Source organism: Tamandua tetradactyla, chromosome 8, assembly GCF_023851605.1.
Source record: "Tamandua tetradactyla isolate mTamTet1 chromosome 8, mTamTet1.pri, whole genome shotgun sequence".
In the NCBI taxonomy this organism is placed as follows: Eukaryota; Metazoa; Chordata; class Mammalia; order Pilosa; family Myrmecophagidae; genus Tamandua; species Tamandua tetradactyla.
In genome coordinates, this window is record NC_135334.1 from 96,402,963 (window position 1) to 96,423,160 (window position 20,198).

General features: G+C 39.4%; 2 protein-coding genes across 10 annotated transcripts in view; one reads left to right on the top strand and one right to left on the bottom strand.

Annotated features, from left to right (window-relative positions):
* NELL1 (neural EGFL like 1) overlaps positions 1-20,198 on the top strand; it is an 884,414-nt gene that overhangs the window by 117,951 nt on the left and 746,265 nt on the right. The gene's annotated exons all lie outside the window — the stretch shown is intronic.
* LOC143644781 (uncharacterized) overlaps positions 1-20,198 on the bottom strand; it is a 64,058-nt gene that overhangs the window by 25,981 nt on the left and 17,879 nt on the right. For 2 of the 9 annotated variants that reach the window (XR_013156859.1, XR_013156860.1), the window contains exons 2-8: positions 15,751-15,796; positions 13,317-13,343; positions 13,078-13,214; positions 11,894-12,132; positions 9,949-10,027; positions 9,780-9,858; positions 1,441-1,596 (exon numbers count right to left, since the gene is read on the bottom strand). Coding sequence is in view for 2 of the 9 variants with exons in the window: in XM_077114228.1 (XP_076970343.1) it covers positions 1,559-1,596; positions 9,780-9,858; positions 9,949-10,027; positions 15,751-15,796 (242 nt within the window). In the remaining 7 variants the exon portion in view is untranslated. Of the gene's footprint in view, positions 1-1,440; positions 1,597-9,779; positions 9,859-9,948; positions 10,028-11,893; positions 12,133-13,077; positions 13,344-15,750; positions 15,797-20,198 lie in introns of those variants that run through there. The other 7 variants (XR_013156858.1, XR_013156862.1, XR_013156861.1 and 4 more) reach the window with 7 other exon arrangements.

The window sequence follows — 20,198 nt, forward strand, 5'->3', positions numbered from 1 at the left end:
TGCTCATAGTGGCATTATTCCAAATTACCAAAAGATTGAAGCAACTCAAGCTCCCATCAGCTGATGAATGGGTAAACATAATGTGGTGTATACCTATAGTGGAATATTATTCAGCTTTAAAAAGGAATGAAGTCCCGACACATATTGACAACGTGAATGAACCTTGAAGACATCATGTTGTGTGAAATATACTAGACATGAAAAGACGAATGTTATATGATGGCATTGATTTGGAATAATTACAATAAGCAAACCCATAGAGTCAGAATGTAGAGTATAGCCTACCAGGAGACGGGGTGCGGACAGGGAATGGGACGTTAAGCCTTAGCATGTACAGGGTTCCTATTTGGAATGATGGCATTGTTTTGGTAATGGATGATGGTGATGGTAGAATGACACTGTGAGTGTAATTAACAGTACCGAAATATATATCTGCAGGATTCAATGAAAGAAAATCCATGGAAGCACATTACACAGTGAGCCCTAAGTTAACCATGGACTATAGTTAACATTACAGTTATAAAAAAATGTCTTTTCATCAGTGTAACAAATGTTCCTTATCAGTGCAAGATGTTCATAATAGGGTGGTATATGGGAATCCTGCATTTAAGGCATGATTGTTCTGGAAACCCACAACTTATCTACTAAAGAAAAAAATCTTATAATAAAGTACTAAGGACTGTGCTAACCACTTCAAATGCACCATAGCACTGATCCTTGTAAAACTATGAAGTGTCTTGTGCTATTATTCTCACTCTATGGATGAGGAAACTGAGCATAGAGTTGCTTGCTAAGGGTCACCAGCTAATATGGTGGAGCTAGGATTCAAGTCTAGGCATCTGGTTCCTCAGCATATTTTCTTAACTCATGTATTTTATTGGCTTCTTACACCTGCATACTCTAGCATTTCCAAAACTTAATCTTATCATACAGTGCTTTGGGGAGTATTATTTATTATCATTTAGTTGAACTACTGGGAAATGCTGCACTTTACAGCATTGACTCAAGGCCACACAGTGGGCATTTCAGTCCAGAAAGAAGCAGTGTGGCAGCCTCGGAAAATGTTGGAACCCTGAACACAACAGAATAAGTGAGGTGGTCAGAGAATTGGTAGTAAGAGACCATGTGAGGCTTCATGGGGTTGAACCCAGTTCCAGTGTCTCTTTACTCACTGGTGCTTGCACTTTGCCTTCCTGAGTTCATGGAGGAGACTCCTGCCAAAAAATCTGCTATTTAAATGCTTCAAAGGTGTCCAGGGCCCACCCACCCCTGTTGGAGCACCAAGGACAGATTCCTAGGCTCTCTCTACCTGTCAAGGTTCAGAGGCAGAAAGAGGGGCTATGGAACTGCATTTCTGGTATATAGGGTCAGATGCAACTTTTTAATTTGTTGGAAATTTTTGAATGAGGGTGAGATAAATAATCACTCCTGTGCTTTCTGTTCAATGAAGACATGCAGGCTTTATTGAGCCCTCTTTTTGGCTGCGTGAGATACCAGAAATGGGCAGGTTGGCAGGTTAAAATTCAGACACCTTGTATTTGAGAAAGGCCAGGAAAATTTATAAGAATCTTTCACTTTCTTTTTCTTGCAAAGGATCTGAAATATGGCAAGAACAGCAAGTTCAGAGATTCAAAATAGCTTCATATTTCATCTTTAGAGTAACTTGGGGGGACATTAAGAATTATTTTTAGGGCTGTATGGGACCTTAGAGACAAATAGATAATCACTTGATCCCTGGAACTCCTTCTAGACAAACTGTTCAGGAATATCTGCTGTGGGTATATTGGAGGGTGAGATGAGGTTCTTAATCCAGACTGTAGTAACATTAGAACTTGGATCCTGTGACATACTTTATGGCTAAATGAAGTCTGTATTAATGGCCTAGGTGTTCTGACTACAGGAATTAAAAAAAAAATTTTATTTATTACTTAAAAAAATTTAACAAACGAACTAAAACATTAACATATATTATCAGTAATTCACAATATCATCACTTAGTTGCATATTCATCATTTCTTAGAACATTTGCATCAATTCAGAAAAAGAAATAAAAAGACAACAGAAAAAGAAATAAAACAAAAACAGAAAAAAAAGATTATACATACCATACCCCTTACCCCTCACTTTCATTATCATTTCATACTAAATTTATTTCAACATTTGTTCCCCCTATTATTTATTTTTATTCCATATGTTCTACTCATCTGTTGACAAGGTACATAAAAGGAGCATCAGACACAAGGTTTTCACAATCACACAGTCACATTGTGAAAGCTATATCATTATTCAATCATCCTCAAGAAACATGGCTACTGGAACTCAGCTCTACATATCAGGCAGTTCCCTCCAGCCTCTCCATTACATCTTGAATAACAAGGTGATGCCTACTTAATGTGTAAGAATAACCTTCAGGATAACCTCTCGACTCTGTTTGGAATCTGTCAGCCATTACCACTTTGTCTCATTTCACTCTTCCCCCTTTTGGTCAAGAAGTTTTTCTCAATCCCTTGATGCTGAGTCTCAGCTCATTCTAGGATTTCTTTCCGACGTTGCCAGGAAGGTCCACACCCCTGGGAGTCATGTCCCACTTAGACAGGGAAGGGTGGTGAGATTGCTTTTTGTGTTGGCTGGAGAGAGAGGCCACATCTGAGCAACAAAAGAGGCTGTCTTGGGGGTGACTCTTAGGCCTAATTTTTAAGTAGACTTGACCTATCCTTTGTGGGGTTAAGTTTCATATGAACAAACCCCAAGACTGGGGGCTCAGCCTATAGCTTTGGTTGTCCACACTGCTTGTGAGAATATCAAGAATTTGATATTTCCAAAGAATGGAAATTTCTCCCCATTCTCACTATTCCCCGAAGGGGATTTTGCAAATACTTTTCCTCTCACTGATTGAATCACTCTGGGATTCATTGGGGCATCACTGTGGACAAACCAACAAAATCTCATGTCCTACCTGAGATTCCAGGTACTTATGGTATTCAGTCAAACTCTCTACATAAGTTATATTAGGAAATGCACTAGTCAAAATATACATTTTGTACCAAATAAACATTTTTTGCTTTAGTCTCACACATAAGGTGAGATTTAAAAATATTAATTACCATCTATTTTCAGCATTCTGAAGTAATGACAGTCCTTTGTTCTTCCTCATGCAAAAACATTTTTAAAATTTGTACATTTTGACTACGGGAATTTTGAGTGACCCTTTTCACTGGTGTACAAGTGAAAACGTCCACTAGTCAGAAAGGTTGGTGCCCTGATGTTTTTGAAGACCCAGAATAATTATTTAGTCTTGTGATTGAGAAGTGTGATGTTTTTGAGTAAATCCTGTTGTAAGATAACCATGGTTATATCCAGAACTTATGAGCCTGGTTCTTCCCAGAGAAGGGTGAGAGGAAGACAGATGTGACCATGTGCCTATGGTCAGCTCCCGCTCAAGGTCTTCCATCAGATCTGCTCTGTTCTTTGCTACTTTGAAGAACTCTTAGACACCTTTCATAAACCAGGTGCTCTGGGATATCCAGACGTGCCCGTGGGGAGGCAGACCCATCAACAATGACCACCCACCATGTTGATTGTTAGAAAAGGGGTGAGTCTCATCAGGTGATTCCTTTTCTTGGTACCCTTCCATTGCTTCCCCACTGATTCAGGGTAAAGTGCCAAGGTCTGATCATGGTTACAAGTTTCTATGTAATCTGGCTGCTGCCTGTCCATCCAATCTCATCTCTTGCCACTCATACATTGTCACTCAGCTCAGCTGCTTTGGCCTCCCTGCTGTTCCACAGACTTGTCCTACTCCCCCTTCCTTGAAGACTTTGTTCCCATTTACACCCTCAGGGAACACGCTTACTTCCAAAAGGCTCACTCCACACTTCATTCAGGTCTCTTTTCATATCGTCATTCCTTATTTGAGGTCCCTTCCCTGGCAACTGAGTCAGCACCCTTTCTACCCCTTCCATGCTCTATTTCCATTGACCAGCTTTAGGTTTTATAAACGTTGTCATCATCTAACACAATATATTTACTTGTTTATTATTCCCGTTAGATAAATCCCTCAGGGGCAAAAGCTTTGTTTGTTTGTCCACTGCTATGTCCTGAGCACCTTGAACAATGCCTGGCACCTAGTCACTGCCCAATCAATATTTATTGAATGAATCAATAAGGAAAAATGCCTGTGGAAACACAGAGAGTAAGCCACTAGCTCTGTCAGGGAAAGCAAGGGACTGCTGAGAGAAGGTGGCTTTTATTCTTTCTTTTTCTTTTTTTAAAATTTCTTTTCTTTTTCTTTTTTCTTTTGAGAAGGTGGCTTTTAAACGGGGCTTTAAAGCATGAGTAAGAGTTTTCTAGGAGACTGATGGTGGGGAGGTGACGTGGGTGGGAAATTAAGTGGAGGGAGTGAAGGAGGAAGAGCTTTTCCGAGCATGACAACCAAAGCAAAGCTGCGTGCTCTGCTCCCTTCTTCCTTCCCTTCTTCTCCCTTCTCCAGATGCTTTTAGAAAACAAATTATTAGCTAGCCTCTTTTCTGGGAGGGTTTATTAGTCTTCAGATTCCCACACTGCAGTAAAATATGTCAAGTGCCTGATTGAGCTTAAGTATGATTACGATGAGGTTGGGGAAGGGGTGAATGTATCCATTCTTCTGCGGTGAGTACTATCAGCTCATAACCGGCTCCTTATACGAAGTACACTGGGGCTTCACATGCTGGCAGCAGGATTGTAAAACATCGTGAATTGATTGTAGGTTACTAATGTCCATTTCCAGAAGGACTTGTTATGATTGTAAAATGTCCAACTGTTTTCATACGTTTAAAACCCAGGATGATGTTAGAGCTCCACTTGGGGCTTTTTTTTCTCACTCTGACACTTTGGAATTTTAATTGAGCCTCAGCAGCTAGATCTTTAAAATGAGGTAATGTTCAAACACTGTAATTAAATTTTTAAAAAGGGCAGCAGTCACTTATGTACCAACAGGCTCAGCCTGGGTTCTGTAGTGATTTACTGTGGTGTAATCTGGAGATCATTGCTTAAGCTGACTACTCTCTTGATCATTTGCATGTTACCAGGGAACACTTGCTTAGCAAATGATGAACCATCAGAAAGCTCTTAGAGAAACCCTCCAAGTGATGAGCTGGGACTTCCCTCTAGTTCCCATTGGGCAGGCAATAGTAATAGACCCTGTTCTTTTCTGTTTTCCTCCTTTCTTCTAAGAGGCTTGCAACAAGTGTTTAAACAGGCCACTGTTTTAGTCAGACTCATTCTGGGTGCACGAGTGGTTCCAAGTCAGATAGAAAACAAAGCTGTATGAGTCAGGTTCTTGACAGAAACAGAACTGCAGTATATAATATGTATGTGTAGAAAGAGATTTATTTTAAGGAATGGGCTCACTTGGTTGTTGGGGCTGGAAGTTCATGATCCAGAGGTAGGTTGGCAGGCTAGATAGTCTGCAGGAGTGATGCCACAGCCTTTAAGTCCGAAATCCATAAGGGAAGCTGGCAAGCTAGATATTCTGGTAAGAGTTAATGTTGAAGTCCTGAGTCCAAAATCTGCAGCGGGAAGGCCAGCAGGCTGGATACTCAAAGAGGAGTAGATGATGTGTAGTCTTGAGTCAGAATTTTTCTCTTTTCCTAAACCTTCAGTTCTTTGCTTTAAGACCTCCAACTGATTGGATGGGGCTCACCACATTATCAAGGGCAATCTTTACTTAAAATCAACTGATTGTAGGTGCTAATCCTTTCTACAAAGTAGTTCCACAGCAACGTTTAAGCCAGTGTCTGACCGCACAACTGGACACTATAACTTCACCAAATTGACACACAGCATTAATCATCACACACGTCAAACTAGGAATGAGTGGGAATAGATGATGAGCTGGCAGTAGAGGCTAGACTGAGCATAAGAAAGCATATACGATTTGGATTGTTATAAAGTAGTAGGTAGAAACCAGGGAGAAAGATTCCAGGGGACATGAAATGTCAAAGATCAAGGGGAGGGCATGGCTTGGTAACTCAGCGTAGTCAGTATTTATACAGAGTAATAGATATCAAGTCTTTAGGCAAAGAATTTAAACAGCATAACTGATGGAGGCCATTGGCAATAAGGAAATTTCATTGTCTGTCTCAGGCCCTAGCTCCTGTGACATGTAGTTTAATAGTTAATGCCCAATACCTGTTGGTTGAATAAATGATAAATACTTTTTTCCCCCTTTTTCTCGAGATAATAAGACTTTTGCTGTACCAGGAGTCACCCGCAAGGCAGGTCTCCCAAGGGCCTGCAGGTGTGGTCAGGTGAACCCCCTCAGGGAGATGTTCCTGGATTCATCTGATTAAAATGAGAAACAGAAGTTGATTTTCGTGCAGATTTTGACAGAGTTTGACCAGTGTGAGGGGTAGTAAAAATCCTTATAGTCCTTCAGGTGAATGATGGAGCTGAATCTTGAAGGGTGGGTATGAGTCGTCTGGGACCCAGGAGAGGAAAAGCATTTCAGGCAGAGGGCACAGTGGTTGCAGACACAATGTGTAAAGGTTGGAGGTGAAGCTGGAAGGTTAGCAGTAGTGAGATCACTAGCAGTCTTGTGTGCTTGGCTTTGCTTAAAGAGCCTGGGCTTGTGAACAGTGCCTGACATGTTATATGACCTCAACACCATCTGTTGAATGAATGAAAGATCTTGTTATGCAGCCAGTGGGGAGTAAAGATGCTGAAAGTAGGTCCAGTTTGCAGAGTGGAGGATAATTCCTGGAGGTGCATCTAAGGGCTTGACCTGGAAAGCCGGGGAGGACAGCTTTGCCCCAGGAACAAGAGCCACAGAAGAACTGTGAAGGAACATACACACTAAAGGGAGAACAAAGAGCACAGTGTCTGGGAGAGGAAGCAGCAGCAGGGACAGAAGACAGAGAGGGCCTCAGGAAAGCATTGATGCCTTTTCCATGCATACACCCACATCTCCACAGGCTTCAGGCCACAGAAGACCTGGTTGAATATTTTAATTTCTTGGGGAGCTTAAAAAATACAGATTTCAGGACTTTTTACAAATCTCTTGAAACTGAATCACTGGGAATTTGGTTCAGGCATTGCAATTTTAAATAACTTTCTAGGTGATTTTAATGCAAGCATTCTGTGACAAGTGTGTGAAAGTCACTGCAGGGCATTTCCAGCAGTGCCTTATGCCTTCTCTAGCAAAGGCCTTAAGTGAAACACAGATATCCAGCCTGAGCTGGAAAACAAGCTAAGGCTCATGGAAGTATCTGAGATCTCTTTGTTCCTGTCCCTGAAGGAGCCCCCCTGAAGGAGCCCCCCAAAATCGGTGGTGCTTAGAATAGAGGTTTGGCTACAGAAATGAAGCCCAGACAACAGTGGTTTAAACTAAGGTGAAAGTTGAATTCTCCGTCATACAGCAGTTTGAATGCAGGTAGTCCAGAGTTTATGGGGTAGCTTCACAGAGTTAGGGAACTATGCCCTTTACACTGTGGTCCTCTCTAGAGTGTTGCCCTCTGCCCCAGCATTTAAGATGGGTCGCCCTCACATCCAGCTTAAGCCAGCCAGCGTGAAGGAGAACAGAAGTGGAGAGCATACTCCTTGCCCACATCACTTTTACTCACATCCTCTTGCCCAAAGCTTGATCACAGTGCCACATCTAGCAGCCAGGTAGGTAGGTGGGGAATTTGGAATTTATTCTGGATGGCCATATGCAGTACTGAAATTTGAAGGTTCTGGGAGAATGCACATCAAGGGACAATGGTGTCTCTGCTTCCAATACTCTGTGATCTTTTCTGAGAGAGTCTCGTTCTTCTCTCTATTATATGAGTGTGAATTCCTGGAGATTCAAGTTTTATTGCACAGTTTTGGCTGAGCTGGTGGAGGTTGGTACTCATCAGGAAAATTATCCAAAGGCTGGCTGGGGAGGCTGACCTCCCCAGAATTTTTCACCATAAAACCCCTCCAAGCAAGCAAGAGCTTTGGCTGAAGCCCATGTAGGTGGCTGACTGATACAGTTTAAATTTGCTTGTGCTTTGTAGATATGACCTTTGCATTGAGGAGAGGGACAGGGTGGGAGTCAGTAGAGAGAGTATTTGTCATTGAGTGGAGAAGGGAACTAACATTTGCTGAGGGTTTGTTTTTCGTGTAAAATGCTTTCCATATAGGGTACCATGCTATACATTCAGAAGATATGAATTTGAAACTTGGCTCTAGTGCTTTCTGTCCATTGGTTTAACTGTTAACACTGAGATAATTATGCAGGAATTGCAGACAAACAGCCCTTGTTTTGGGGTGGGGGCACAGAGAGAAGGAAGAGCCATAGCATGGCTCATCAGTCTCAATGTCCTCAATTATAAGATGGGGATAATAATGGTGCCTGTTAAGATATGAGCATTAATATATAATTCCTAATTGCATGGACCTCCTTATGTTGTCCCATGGTCTGTGACCAATTTCAAAATAAAATTATATTTTCATTCTTTTGATGATTAAAAATCAAATGAGACAACTATAAAACTCTATAGGTAACTGTCAGTGCTCATTCTTACGCTATCAAAGGAAGCAGCAGAAACCGGAGCTTTCTCTGGGGCTGGGAGGAATTCTTGGGGCTTATCTTAATGTTTTCTCATTAACGGTTATAGCTGGCAATTTACCCTGCTTGTTTCTCATTTCATTGACCAATGCTCAATTTCTCGCTAGGCATCCTGAGCAGCTCTTCTTCTAGAGGAGATTCAGAGACCCAGGCTCCATCTATCTTGTTGTTCTTCCATCTTCAACATGTGGTGCTCTCGGGTTGTCTTCATTCCAACAATCAATGGGGGAAGAAGGGGCATGGAGGATTGCATGTGGGGAGGTTGAGGGCCAGAACTGGAAGTGGTTTATATCAATTACATGTGCTTACAGTCCATTCTCTGGGACTCAAACAACAGCTACACCTAACAGCAAGAGAGGATGGGAAGTTCCTAGCTGTGTGCCAGGAAGAAAAGGAAATGGGTTTGGTGATAAGCTAGCTGTCTCTTCCATGCTGAGTTTCCATGTGCTATCTTTCTTATGTTTGAAAACATAGCTTCTCTGTGGGGAGAGTGGTGAGGTAATGAAAGAATACCTCTGCTTAAATGACACCCATCTGCTGTGGTATCAGTTAAGCAGAGTTTAAAGACATCTAAATCCCCAAGGGAGACTTTGCTAACAGCTCTTGCCTTCATGCCACATAGTGCTCACAGTCTCAGTATCTCTGTATTGGTGCCAGCTATGTCATGACCTCCTACAGACACCATGCCATAGATCACAAATAATATCTTTAATATTATGTAAAGCTGGGTTCAAATCTTAGGTCCATCACTTACTGCCTATTATCTTGGTTAGATCACAATATATATTTGTACTTCAGTTTCTTCATCTGTAAACTGAATATAATACCTGCCCAACAAGTTTATTCTGAGGATTTGAGAAAATGCCTGGTATCTATTAGGCACTCCACCACCACCACCACCATGATAATTATGGAGCTGCTCTGCTTTCTGTCATGCCCTCATGTCTTCCCGTTTCTTGAATACCCAAGTCAATCTCATGTATGATGGACGAGTATCGTTAATTTCTTTCACTTGCCATCTTTGTCTCATCAGTCTTCTTTCCCCAGACAGTCTCTCCCAGTCAGTTTTAGTGTCTGTATTTCTAGCTGTTCTTCTTAAGTTTCACTTTTCTCTTAAAGGAATGCTTTCTAAAAACACTGTTTTTAGAGTGGGTCTACTGCCCAGATTCCTGGATGGCCTGAACTGATCAGGGAATAAGACAAAAAGCACCTTCATGATGGTGAAAAGTGAATTTCACAGTGAAAACAGGGTGAGTTGATGCCTTCTCTTGGTTGGAATGATCCAGTGCCTGGGAGCGATAAGAAGGAAGAATCATGAGCCCAGGTCTTATCAAGAAAAAGCATATTAGAGAGAAGATGTCTAGAGGATCCAATAATACCTTTCCCTCAGGTACAAAAATCATCGTAGACTTTTCCATTGGGAGGTCCATCGCTGAAATAGCTACTCTGGCTTTGTCTCTGGGGGGGAAGGAAAGAATCATTTTTAACTTTTTCTTTTGAACTAATTTTAGACTTAGTTCAATTTTAAACTTAGAGGGAAGGTACAAAGTGGTACTGAGAGTTTCAATATGGCTTTGACCCAGCTTCCTCTGTTAAAATCTTACTGACGCATGATGCAATTGTCAAAACCATGAAGTTATCATTTCTATATACTATGAATTACATTATATACCTTATTTAAATGACACCAGGTGTTTTTTTTTCACTAATATCACTCTTTTCTGTTACAGGACCCTGTATTTTGTTGTTATTTCTCCTTAATATCCAAGATGTGACAATCCTTTTATCATGTCTTGCCTTTTACAGTCTTGACACTTTTGAAGAATACTGGCCAGTTATTTTGTAAAACGTCCCTTAATTTGAGTTTAGCTGATGTTTTCTCATGATTAAGTATCTGTTCTTGGCAAGAACACCTTAGACATGATATGTTTTTCTCCATGCATTCTATCAGGGGGCCCCTATGGTTAATGTCCTTTTACTACTGATGTTAACATCTGTCACTTGGTAAGGTGTTGTCTGCCAGGTTTTTTCACTATAGGGAGATTGCTATTTTTCCTTTTGTGATTAAAGTAGGAATAATTTATAATGGTCATTTCCTTTCCTGCTTGTGAATCACTAGAGTGAGATGCTGCACTACTGTGGCCTGTTTGTGGAAGAAAGAAATAGGGATGGCGAACCCCCAACACCTAGTTTTATCTTAACCTCATTGTTCTCTCCACCCCCAACTTTTTTCTTCATTAGGCTCATCTCACTTCTTTAGGGTTTGAGTAGGAGAGCAAGATTTTTAAAAAAATATTTTATTGTGAGGTCTTCTGTTAAAGAACATTCTTAGCATGAAATATATTTCTCTGGGCCTCCTGGTGTGCTGTGATGGGAAGAAAAGAGCTCTTTTCTTAAAAATGCATTTCCGAGGTAGATAGGGATATATTTTATATGGCTGTGAAATCCCTGGAATAGAAAGCAGTTACTCCATCTTCTTTCTAGGAGACTTAGTGTTTGAAAGCCATTGCCCAGGAAGCTTATGCTTGGTCACAGAGAAAGTTTAAGCTATGGTTTCAATCTCCAAAAACATGTTAGTAAGTTTGCGATAGAAATTCTGGCAGCATAGGATAAACTGATTGATTTTGAAGCCCTCTAGTTCCCTTGGAAAGTGGAGGGGGTGAGAGAACTCTGGTTGTACTAACTTTCTTAAGTTTTATTGACTGGAGCCTGGAGCCACCTCATTTATCTTCTGAATTTATGGAGATTGGGCTTAAGTGCCTCAGGTTTGTCCAAAATGAATTATTCTAAAATCAGTTGTACCTAATGGCCAGTTTACTTAATGATAATTTCCCTTAATAGAACCACGCCCATAAAATTCACGTTTGTGAAATTCGAAAATGCTTCACATGTGATAGGAAAGTAAATTGGTTTTAGTCAAATTTATTTTAGATGAAGCTGCTTTGGGCAAATTTTCACTTGTATGTTTGACTTTAGAAAAATTGGTTTTAGATGAGGTCAACTGATCCAGGCTAAGATGCATGGTAAAAGGACCCAAAATTCAGGATAGGTAGTGACAGTAACCTCCCCCAGGGAAGGTTTAGCCATTATTTCCACTGGAAGTGACATTGTCAGTGGAGGACATATTGTGAAGGCCAGTGGAGTGGGAACTTGTCCACTTGTCTTGTTCCTGGTCTCCTGAGATATTTACCAAATAGCCTACCGCTTGTTTGAATGGCTGACAGTAAACAAATGTTACCCATTTGGGCCCCATCTTCCAGGCTCATTCTAAGCATATTTCTCTGTGACATTACAAATTCATGAGCAATATTTAATGATACTCACATTTAGCTCGTGCTTATCAACCTGAGTGGCCTTATTCCAGACTAACTTAAGTTGATTCAGGCTTTGTCATGGGACCACATTTCCTTTCTTCATGGTACTTATCTCTCACTTTCTAGTTTTGCATTTATTTGTGGGATTATTTTGTCAGTATCTGTCTCTTCCTCTGGGTTGTAAGCTCTATGAATACAAAGGCCACGTCTGTTTTTGCTGATCCTTGTAGCTTCAGAGATACGTAGGACCTTTCATATGGTGGAGACATAACAAATAATTTTGGAATAAATGAATATTAATAAATCTCTGATATTTTTTAAGAGGAATAAATCACACATGACATACTTTACAGCTGCTTGTGATACATCAGAGTATTGTGACATTGAATTTGAGAATCACTAATGTAGAAGATAAAAGCTCCTCATCAAGGAAGTGATTCCATAAAAACATCATTCAAGTAATGATATTAATAATAGCTAAAATACGTTGACTTTTTTTACAACATTTCAAATTTAATTCAATTCAAATTTATTGAATTACAACAGTTTGGATCAGTACTTTACATATAATATATCTCACTAAGTTTTATCAAGAGCTCAATTCTTCCTAAAGAAGCACTCAGGGTTCACTAGACTGTGTTTCCTAGGACACTTACTCTCAGCCTCCAGTCCTGGGGGAGACTATGAGTAACCATTAGCACCATGGAAAGAGGACAACACTGCACTATGTCTGGTCAAGTGCTAGTTGTTTTCAGCTCACAGTTATGGCCTCCTGCAGTGGACCTCTCAGCCCATGATGTTACCCTTCCCAGTGGCTCTTATGGGTGGGTGGCAGTTTCTGTTAGGGGACAGATGAGTCTGTACTGATTCTCATGGTTCTTTAATCTAAGAGAGTTTAGTTTAGGCTTCATTGTCCTAGCTTTGGGTCTTTGATCAAGTAATTTAACTTCTTTGAGATTAGTTTCTTGAAGAAACTGATAGTGTACCCTTTATAGGAGTGTTCCAAAATTTTATTGAAATACAATATTGTGTTAGTTTGCAAGCTGCTAGAATACGATATACCAGAACTGGAATGGCTTTTAAAAAGGGGAGTTTGATAAGTTACAAGTTTATATTCTAAGACCATGAAAATGTCCAAATTAAGGCAAGGCTATAAAAAACTAAGTCAAAACGAAGGCATCCAGGGAATAATACCTTGACTCAAGAAGGCCGATGAAGTTCAGGGTTTCTCTCTCAGCTGGAAAGGCACATGGCAACATCTGCTAGCGTTCGCTCCAGGCTTCTTCAGTGGCTTCCCCAGGGGTGTTTTCTTTATGTGTCTTCAAAGCTCTCTGTTTGTGAGGGTTTTGTCATATCTGTCACTTCTGTCATTTCTGACTTTTTCCAAAATGTTTCCCCTTTTAAAGGATTCTAGTAAGCTAATCAGAACCCACCTGGAATGGGTGGAGTCACGTCTCCATCTAAAAAAAGATCATACCCAAGATTGGGTGATTGAATCAGGATTAAAATATGGTTTTTCTGGGGTACATAATACTTTCTAACCCCAGCACATATATGTAAAGTACTTATCATAGCTGGTATGTGATAAGAGCTTAATAAATGTTAACAGTTATCACCGTCATCATCATTATTTAGATGACACTTTCACTGAATTGTCTCCTTGATGAGGAACTTTTATCTTCTATAAACAGTGATTCTCGAGTTTAGTATCACAGCACTTTAATATATCACAATCAGCTGTGAAATGTGCCATATGAATTTATTACTGTTAATAAAACACCAGAGATTTGTAAATTCATTCATTCATTTATTCCAAAATATTATTAAGTCTTTATTATATGCTGGCCCTGTGCCAATCTCTGAAGCTGCAGTGACGAGTAAAAAACAGACATGGGCCATGTGTTCACAGAGCTTACAATCCAGTGGGAGAGACAGATATTAAAAAAACGATCTCACAAAAGTGTAAATAGAAACAGATAAGTACGGTGAAGGTAGGGAACATAATATCATGACAAAGCCTGGGTGGAGGCTGGGAGTGTGTGTCTCTGAGGGCTTCCTGGGAGGTAACATGTAAGGTGATATATGAAGGATGAGTAGAAGTCAGCTAGGTAAAGAATGGGCATAAAGTTGTGCTGGACAGTGGTGACAGAATGTGCAGGTGCATTGTGTTGAGAGGGGGCGTGGTATGTTTGAAGATTTGAACGAAGGATGTCGTACAGAGAGCAAAGTGGAAAGTGAGCAAGTTGAAGTTGGACTCATGGTCAGGGGCTAGAGAATGTGAGATCATCAAGGCAATGCTAAAAATTTTAGTCTTAAGCTCAGTAGCAAAGAGAAGTCATTGATGGATTTTAAGTTTGGGAGTGGGGGTTCATAGGAAAAGGCTTATGATGTTATTGAACTTGTGTTTTAAGAAGATGATTTTGCCTTAGAATGTATTGGCAGAGGTCAGAATGGATTGGGGAAGGCCATCTGGGAGGCTATGCAGTTGATTGTAGAGATGCTGGGGGCTTAGATAAGAACGGTAGTATTGAGAAGGTGTGGAGGGGATGGATACGGAAGATACCTAGGATAGAAGCCATGGGACTTGCTGATGGGTGCCTATATCATAGCCGAGAGAACATGTCAGACAGTTCTTGGGTTTCTAGCTTTTATCCTGATATAAATTATAATGGATAAGGACCTGATTTTGGGGGAAAGATCAGGAGTTATATCTGTATCTTCTTAAGTTTGAGGGATCCAGTCTGGACTGGAGATACAAATTTGTGATTGCTTTATGTAAAAAATACCTTAAAACATCACTATGCATTGATTTGATGTAGGGAAGAGAAGGGATTGGAGTCAGAGGTAATGTACCAGAAATTTCACATAAGTGGTGACACCTGTGGGAGTGTTTCATGCCTGTGAATGCCATCTGTCTATTTGTTCTGGCAGAAAATATTTTGAGAACCACTAGTCTGTAGGATAAAGACCACATGCCAGAGCTTGGTCCTCCTTTTCTAGCCCCAGTTTATCCTTTTGGCTGTTCCTCTGTTCTACTTCTTATCCAAACCCTCACTGTGTATCTGTTCTCTCTCTGTTAGCTGACATGCTAGACACATTCCTTCCTCCATGTTCTTGCTTCCATTTCTGGTCCTGAAGCCCCCTTCTCAGCCCTCTTTCCCTCCAAATCTAAATGGTTCTTTTCTATCTACCTCCTTTCCTGATCACCATTCTGGACTGGATTTTTTTTTTTCTTTCTTTAAACATTAGGCTTGTATTGTCTATTTTATCGTGATCTTTTGCTTTACTTCCTCAGGTGGCATGTAAATTTCTTGAAGGGAAGGCAGATATTTTAAAAGTTTTGATGCTATCATAGTGCTTGCTATTTATTTATTGTAGCACTTAGTGGCATCCCTTGCATATGATATTCAGTCTTTCACAATATGTAAGCCTGGTTTAGCTTTCAGAAAATAGACCTTTAACTAGTTATAGTCATCTGGACTTGTGCTGTGAAAGAGTAAGTGCTTTTAATTTTGAGTGGGAGAATGTATATTAGCTAAAACAGAAAACTGGTAAATAGAAAGAGAAAGCTCTGTGTATAAGAGCGATCTCTCATTGCATTAAGTGAAGAGAGAAGTGAAGATGGAGTGCTACCATTTGTGTTAAAAATATGGGAAAAATAATATATTCATATTTGCTTTCATGACATAAAACCCTGACGAAGTGTTTTCAGCACATTATGTTGGGACGATTAGAAGTCCACATGCAAAAAATGAACCTAGACACAGACCTTATGCTTAACATAAAATTATCTCAAAATGATCATTAAATGTAAAATGCAAAATTATAAAACTTCTGGAAGAAAGCATAAGAGAAAATCTCCATGACCTTGGGTTTGGTGAAGGATTTCTAGATGTATCATCAAAGGCATAATCTGTGAAAGAAAAATTAAGTTGGACTTTGTTAAAACTAAAACGTTCTGCTCAGCAAAAACACCATTTAGGAGAATAAAATGACAAGCCAAAAGCTAGGAGAAAATATTTACAGAACACTTATCTGATTAATGACTTATATCCAAAATATAAAAATAACTCTTAAAATTCAGCAATGTGGAAGCTATTTTCTGCCTGATTTTTATCGAAATCTAAAACTTATCTTAAAAACAAATGAGGGCGGGCCGCGGTGGCTCACAGGCAGAGTTCTCCCCTGCCATGCCGGAGACCTGGGTATGATTCCTGGTGCCTGCCTATGTGAAAAAAACAAAACAAGAAAAAAACAAAAACAAATGACCCAATTGAAAAAATGGCAAGAGTTCCTAACAGCCATCTTGCCAAAGAAGATAAACAAATGGCAAATAAGCATATAGAAGATTTTCGGCATCATTTGTCACTAGGGAAATGCAAATTAAAACAACAAGATACCGTAATACACTGAACAGAATGGCTAAACTCCCAAAAAACAAAACAATAACAATAACAAGTGACAATACCGATTGCTGGTGAGGACACGAAACAACAGAAACTCTCATCATTGCTGGTGAAAGTGAAATGTAGTACGACCACTTTGGAAGACAAGTTGACAGTTTCTTATAACGCTAAATGTTGCCTTACTATACAACCCAGCAGTTGTACTCCTGGGTATTTACCCAGCTGATTTGAAAATTATGTTCCTAAACAAACTGGAACAAAAATGTTTATTTAGCTGCATTATTCATAATTGCCCCAAATTGGAAGCAACAAAGATGTCCTTCAAAGCTGTGGTGCATGTATCTAATGGAATATTACTCAGTGATAAAAAAATGAACTTTAAATGCACATTGCTAAGTGAAAGTTCCCAGTCTAAAAGGGCAACGAACAATATGATTCCATTTATATGGTGTTCTGGAAAAGGCAAAACTATATAGAGAATAAATAGGTCAGTTCTTGCCAGGGTTTTGAGGATGACAGAGGGTTAAATAGGTGAAGCATAGAGGAATTTTTCAGGCAGTGAAACTACTGTGTATATATTGTCATGGTGGCTACATGATGCTATGCATTTGTCAAGCCTCATAGAAAGTCACAGTACAAAGAGTGAACCTTAGTGTATGCAAATTAAAAAAATCTTTGGAGTTTGGGGGATCCCAGGATGGAGTGCAGAATGTGACAAAGCAATCTAGTTATATTACATATGTGTGAAATGATCTCAGTGAAGGAGGTATGGGAAAAAGGTTCAGATGTAACTAACTTTGGATATAAGAAGAGTTCTTATGCCTGAAGGCAAGCAACTCTTCATAGCTGCTATACTTTAATTGAAGATGTTTCCATGAGGGTATGGGTTAACAATTCAAATTGAAATTGGACAATGAAGTAAATGATCGTAGATTGTGGGAGGTACAAATAAACAAGGGGTAGAGACTGAAATCATCCATATGGTAATGAATTTGAATTTAAAATATAAGTATGAGCTCATGGTTAGCTTAATTTAGATACAAATGGATATATATAGAAATATTTATAGATATACGTGATATGTACACATACGTTTCCTTGCTCTCATAGCTGAGAGGGCCTAGAAGCAATAGCATCCCAGTAGCAAGTAGCACACCGTATGCCCAGATTTCTACCATTCTCCATTAAAGAAACCAGGTCTCCTTGGATAAACTGAGGCAGGAAATCTACGAGGTGATTGCAGAGCATCTTGTTGTACCAGAAAGTAAAGGAGTGTTTAAAAAATCCAAACCAAATTAAAAGTCACAGTGTGGAGAGCATGACAGAGAGACATGAAAGAATTCCCAATGACTAAAGCTGGAATAATTTGAACAACAAAATTAATATTGGATTATAACCCCAAGTATAAAATGAATATCATTAAGTCCATACTGATATAAATAATTATTGTATAGATGGGGAGAATAGACAAAATTTCCCATGCAATAGGATTCCAAATAATTTTTGCAAATAATCCACCCTCAAGGAAGTGGATCATAACTTCCCACTTCTTAAATGTGGGCTGCTCATAGAGACTTCTTTCCAGAGAGTACAGTTTGGAAAGAGGAGAGGAAAAAATAACTTCATAGGAGAGAAACCCAACACACACTACATCAGGTAGATTGACATCCTCAGCAGTAAGTCACGTTGATAGGGTATGCAAGGATATGCTGTGATAAGAGTGGCACTTTATTCCTGTGCTCATCTCCAAAATCTGTACCCTTAATCCAAACATGAGAAAAATATTAGACAAATCCCCATTGGGGGGAATTCTAAAATATTCCTAAGTACTCCTCAGAACTGTCAAAGTCATAAAAAACAAGGCACGTCTGAGAAAGTGCCACGGCCTCATGGGGTCCAAGGAGACATGAAGACTAAATGTGATGTGGTTTTGTGAATGGGATGTTGGGACAGAACAAGGGCATCGGGTTAAAAACTAAGCAAATTTGACTGAAGTCTGGACTTCAATTAATAACTATAACACACATCAATGCAAGATATTAATAATAAGAGAAACTGGAAACTCTTTGTATACTCTTGACAGTTTTTCAAATTGCAATTCTAAAAGTATTCTAAAATAAGTTTACTAAAAATTTTGTAAGGATGCACACAATATATTGGTCATCTATGGGGACAGTGGGTACTTGGCAGATGGAGTACAAGATGGGGGGCAAACTTTTCATTGAGTATATTTATAGATTTATTAATGAGTTTACATTTGACCCATGGAAATAAAAATAATTCAATAAAGCTAAAAATCCCTGAAGACGTCATACCTCTTGTTTGTACAATAGTAATATTCCTTCTGTTTAAGTCTTAGTGAAGCTTATGCAAATGTATAGAAAGTGCTGTGTATTACTACTGCTGCATCTATTTCTTAAATTTTCATGATACATATAAATGTCTTCATTTTGAGCTCCTGGTGGTCTGGCACTGAAGCTTAGATAAGATAAGATATCTTAAGATAAGATATAATCGTGTGATTCTAAGCTCCATGCCCTGAGCTTCGTTGGGTGATAAGTATTTTTATTCTATTTTATTTGGGGACCTTGGCAATTAAAAATGAATGTTCCCCTCTCTTCTTTATCCTAGTAAATTAGTTCTTTTGTTGCTTGTATTTTAAATTTCTTCTCCCAATTAAATTTTTTTTCCTATCTTAACCTTCCCAAGGTTTCATGTCTTTCCTCCTAGTTTTCAGTAACTGGGCAAGTTAGAAGCCAGTCTTTACTTCAGTAAGAGCAGTTTGGCTACTACTGTATGGGTTTCTAAGACTGTAACGGAACTGTTTTGGATCGATTTATTTGAAAAATAAAAAGCAATGAATGTTTTATTTTTCAGTAACAGGTAGTTTGTAACTCTGTCGCTATTAATCTCTTTCTAGATATTTACTAAGAGGATTGAGTACAGAACTAATATGTAATTTTGCAACCACAAATAAGACCACGGGTCAAGTCTAAAATGAAAGGGGGAGGCAGAGAAACATGTCTTTCTGAGAAAAAGCAGTACGTAGACTCTTTTACCAGCATTATACCTCTATGTGAATGTTCATCTCCGGGTATACAGAAATGTGAAAAGGGAAATAACAATTTTGCACACTAGGCACTTTTTAAAGGTGTTTACAATTGCTATGTCATTTTATCCTTAAAAGGAACCTGTGAAGGGGGTGCAAGTGTTGTTCAGTGGTTGAATACTTAACTGCCATGCTGGAGATCCATTCGATTCCTGGCCCATGCACTTTCCCCCCCACCAAAAAAAATCAAGCAAACAAAAAGCAAAAACTCAACAAATGGTACTGCAATAATGGGATGATCACATCAAAAAAGAATGAAATGTGACCCCTGCCATACAGCATTCCAAAAAAAAAAGGAACCTGTGAAATCAATGTTATCATTTTCTAATAGATGGAGAACATGAACCTTAGGGAAGCATGTGTCTTGCCCATAGTTCACACAAGTGAACAGAGGCAGAGGCAGGGATTGAACACGAGATAGCTAGACTGTAAAGCTCTTGTATAACAGACATACTTTCTTTCTGGTGCTTGTTCTCTTTCCACTACGCTCTACTGCTCTGAATAAAGGAAATAGAAGCTGGTTGGGAGTACCAGAACTTTGACCTTGTAAATTAGGACTTTCCTTCAACTTAGTCAAATAACTCTGTAGGCTGGGAGGGTGCTTGGGGCTAGATCCCACAAAGTATTTACCTGATTTACAAAAGCACTACCGAGGTGGCCGCTTGTATTTGAACAAACATGAAGTTTAATTCCATAATATCAGGTCTTGATGCAAGAAAGTATAGATAAGTGAGAAAGACAACAAAGTATTCCCTGGGTATTTCTTTAAGTAGCTGCTAAAAACCAAGCATTTTAAAAGC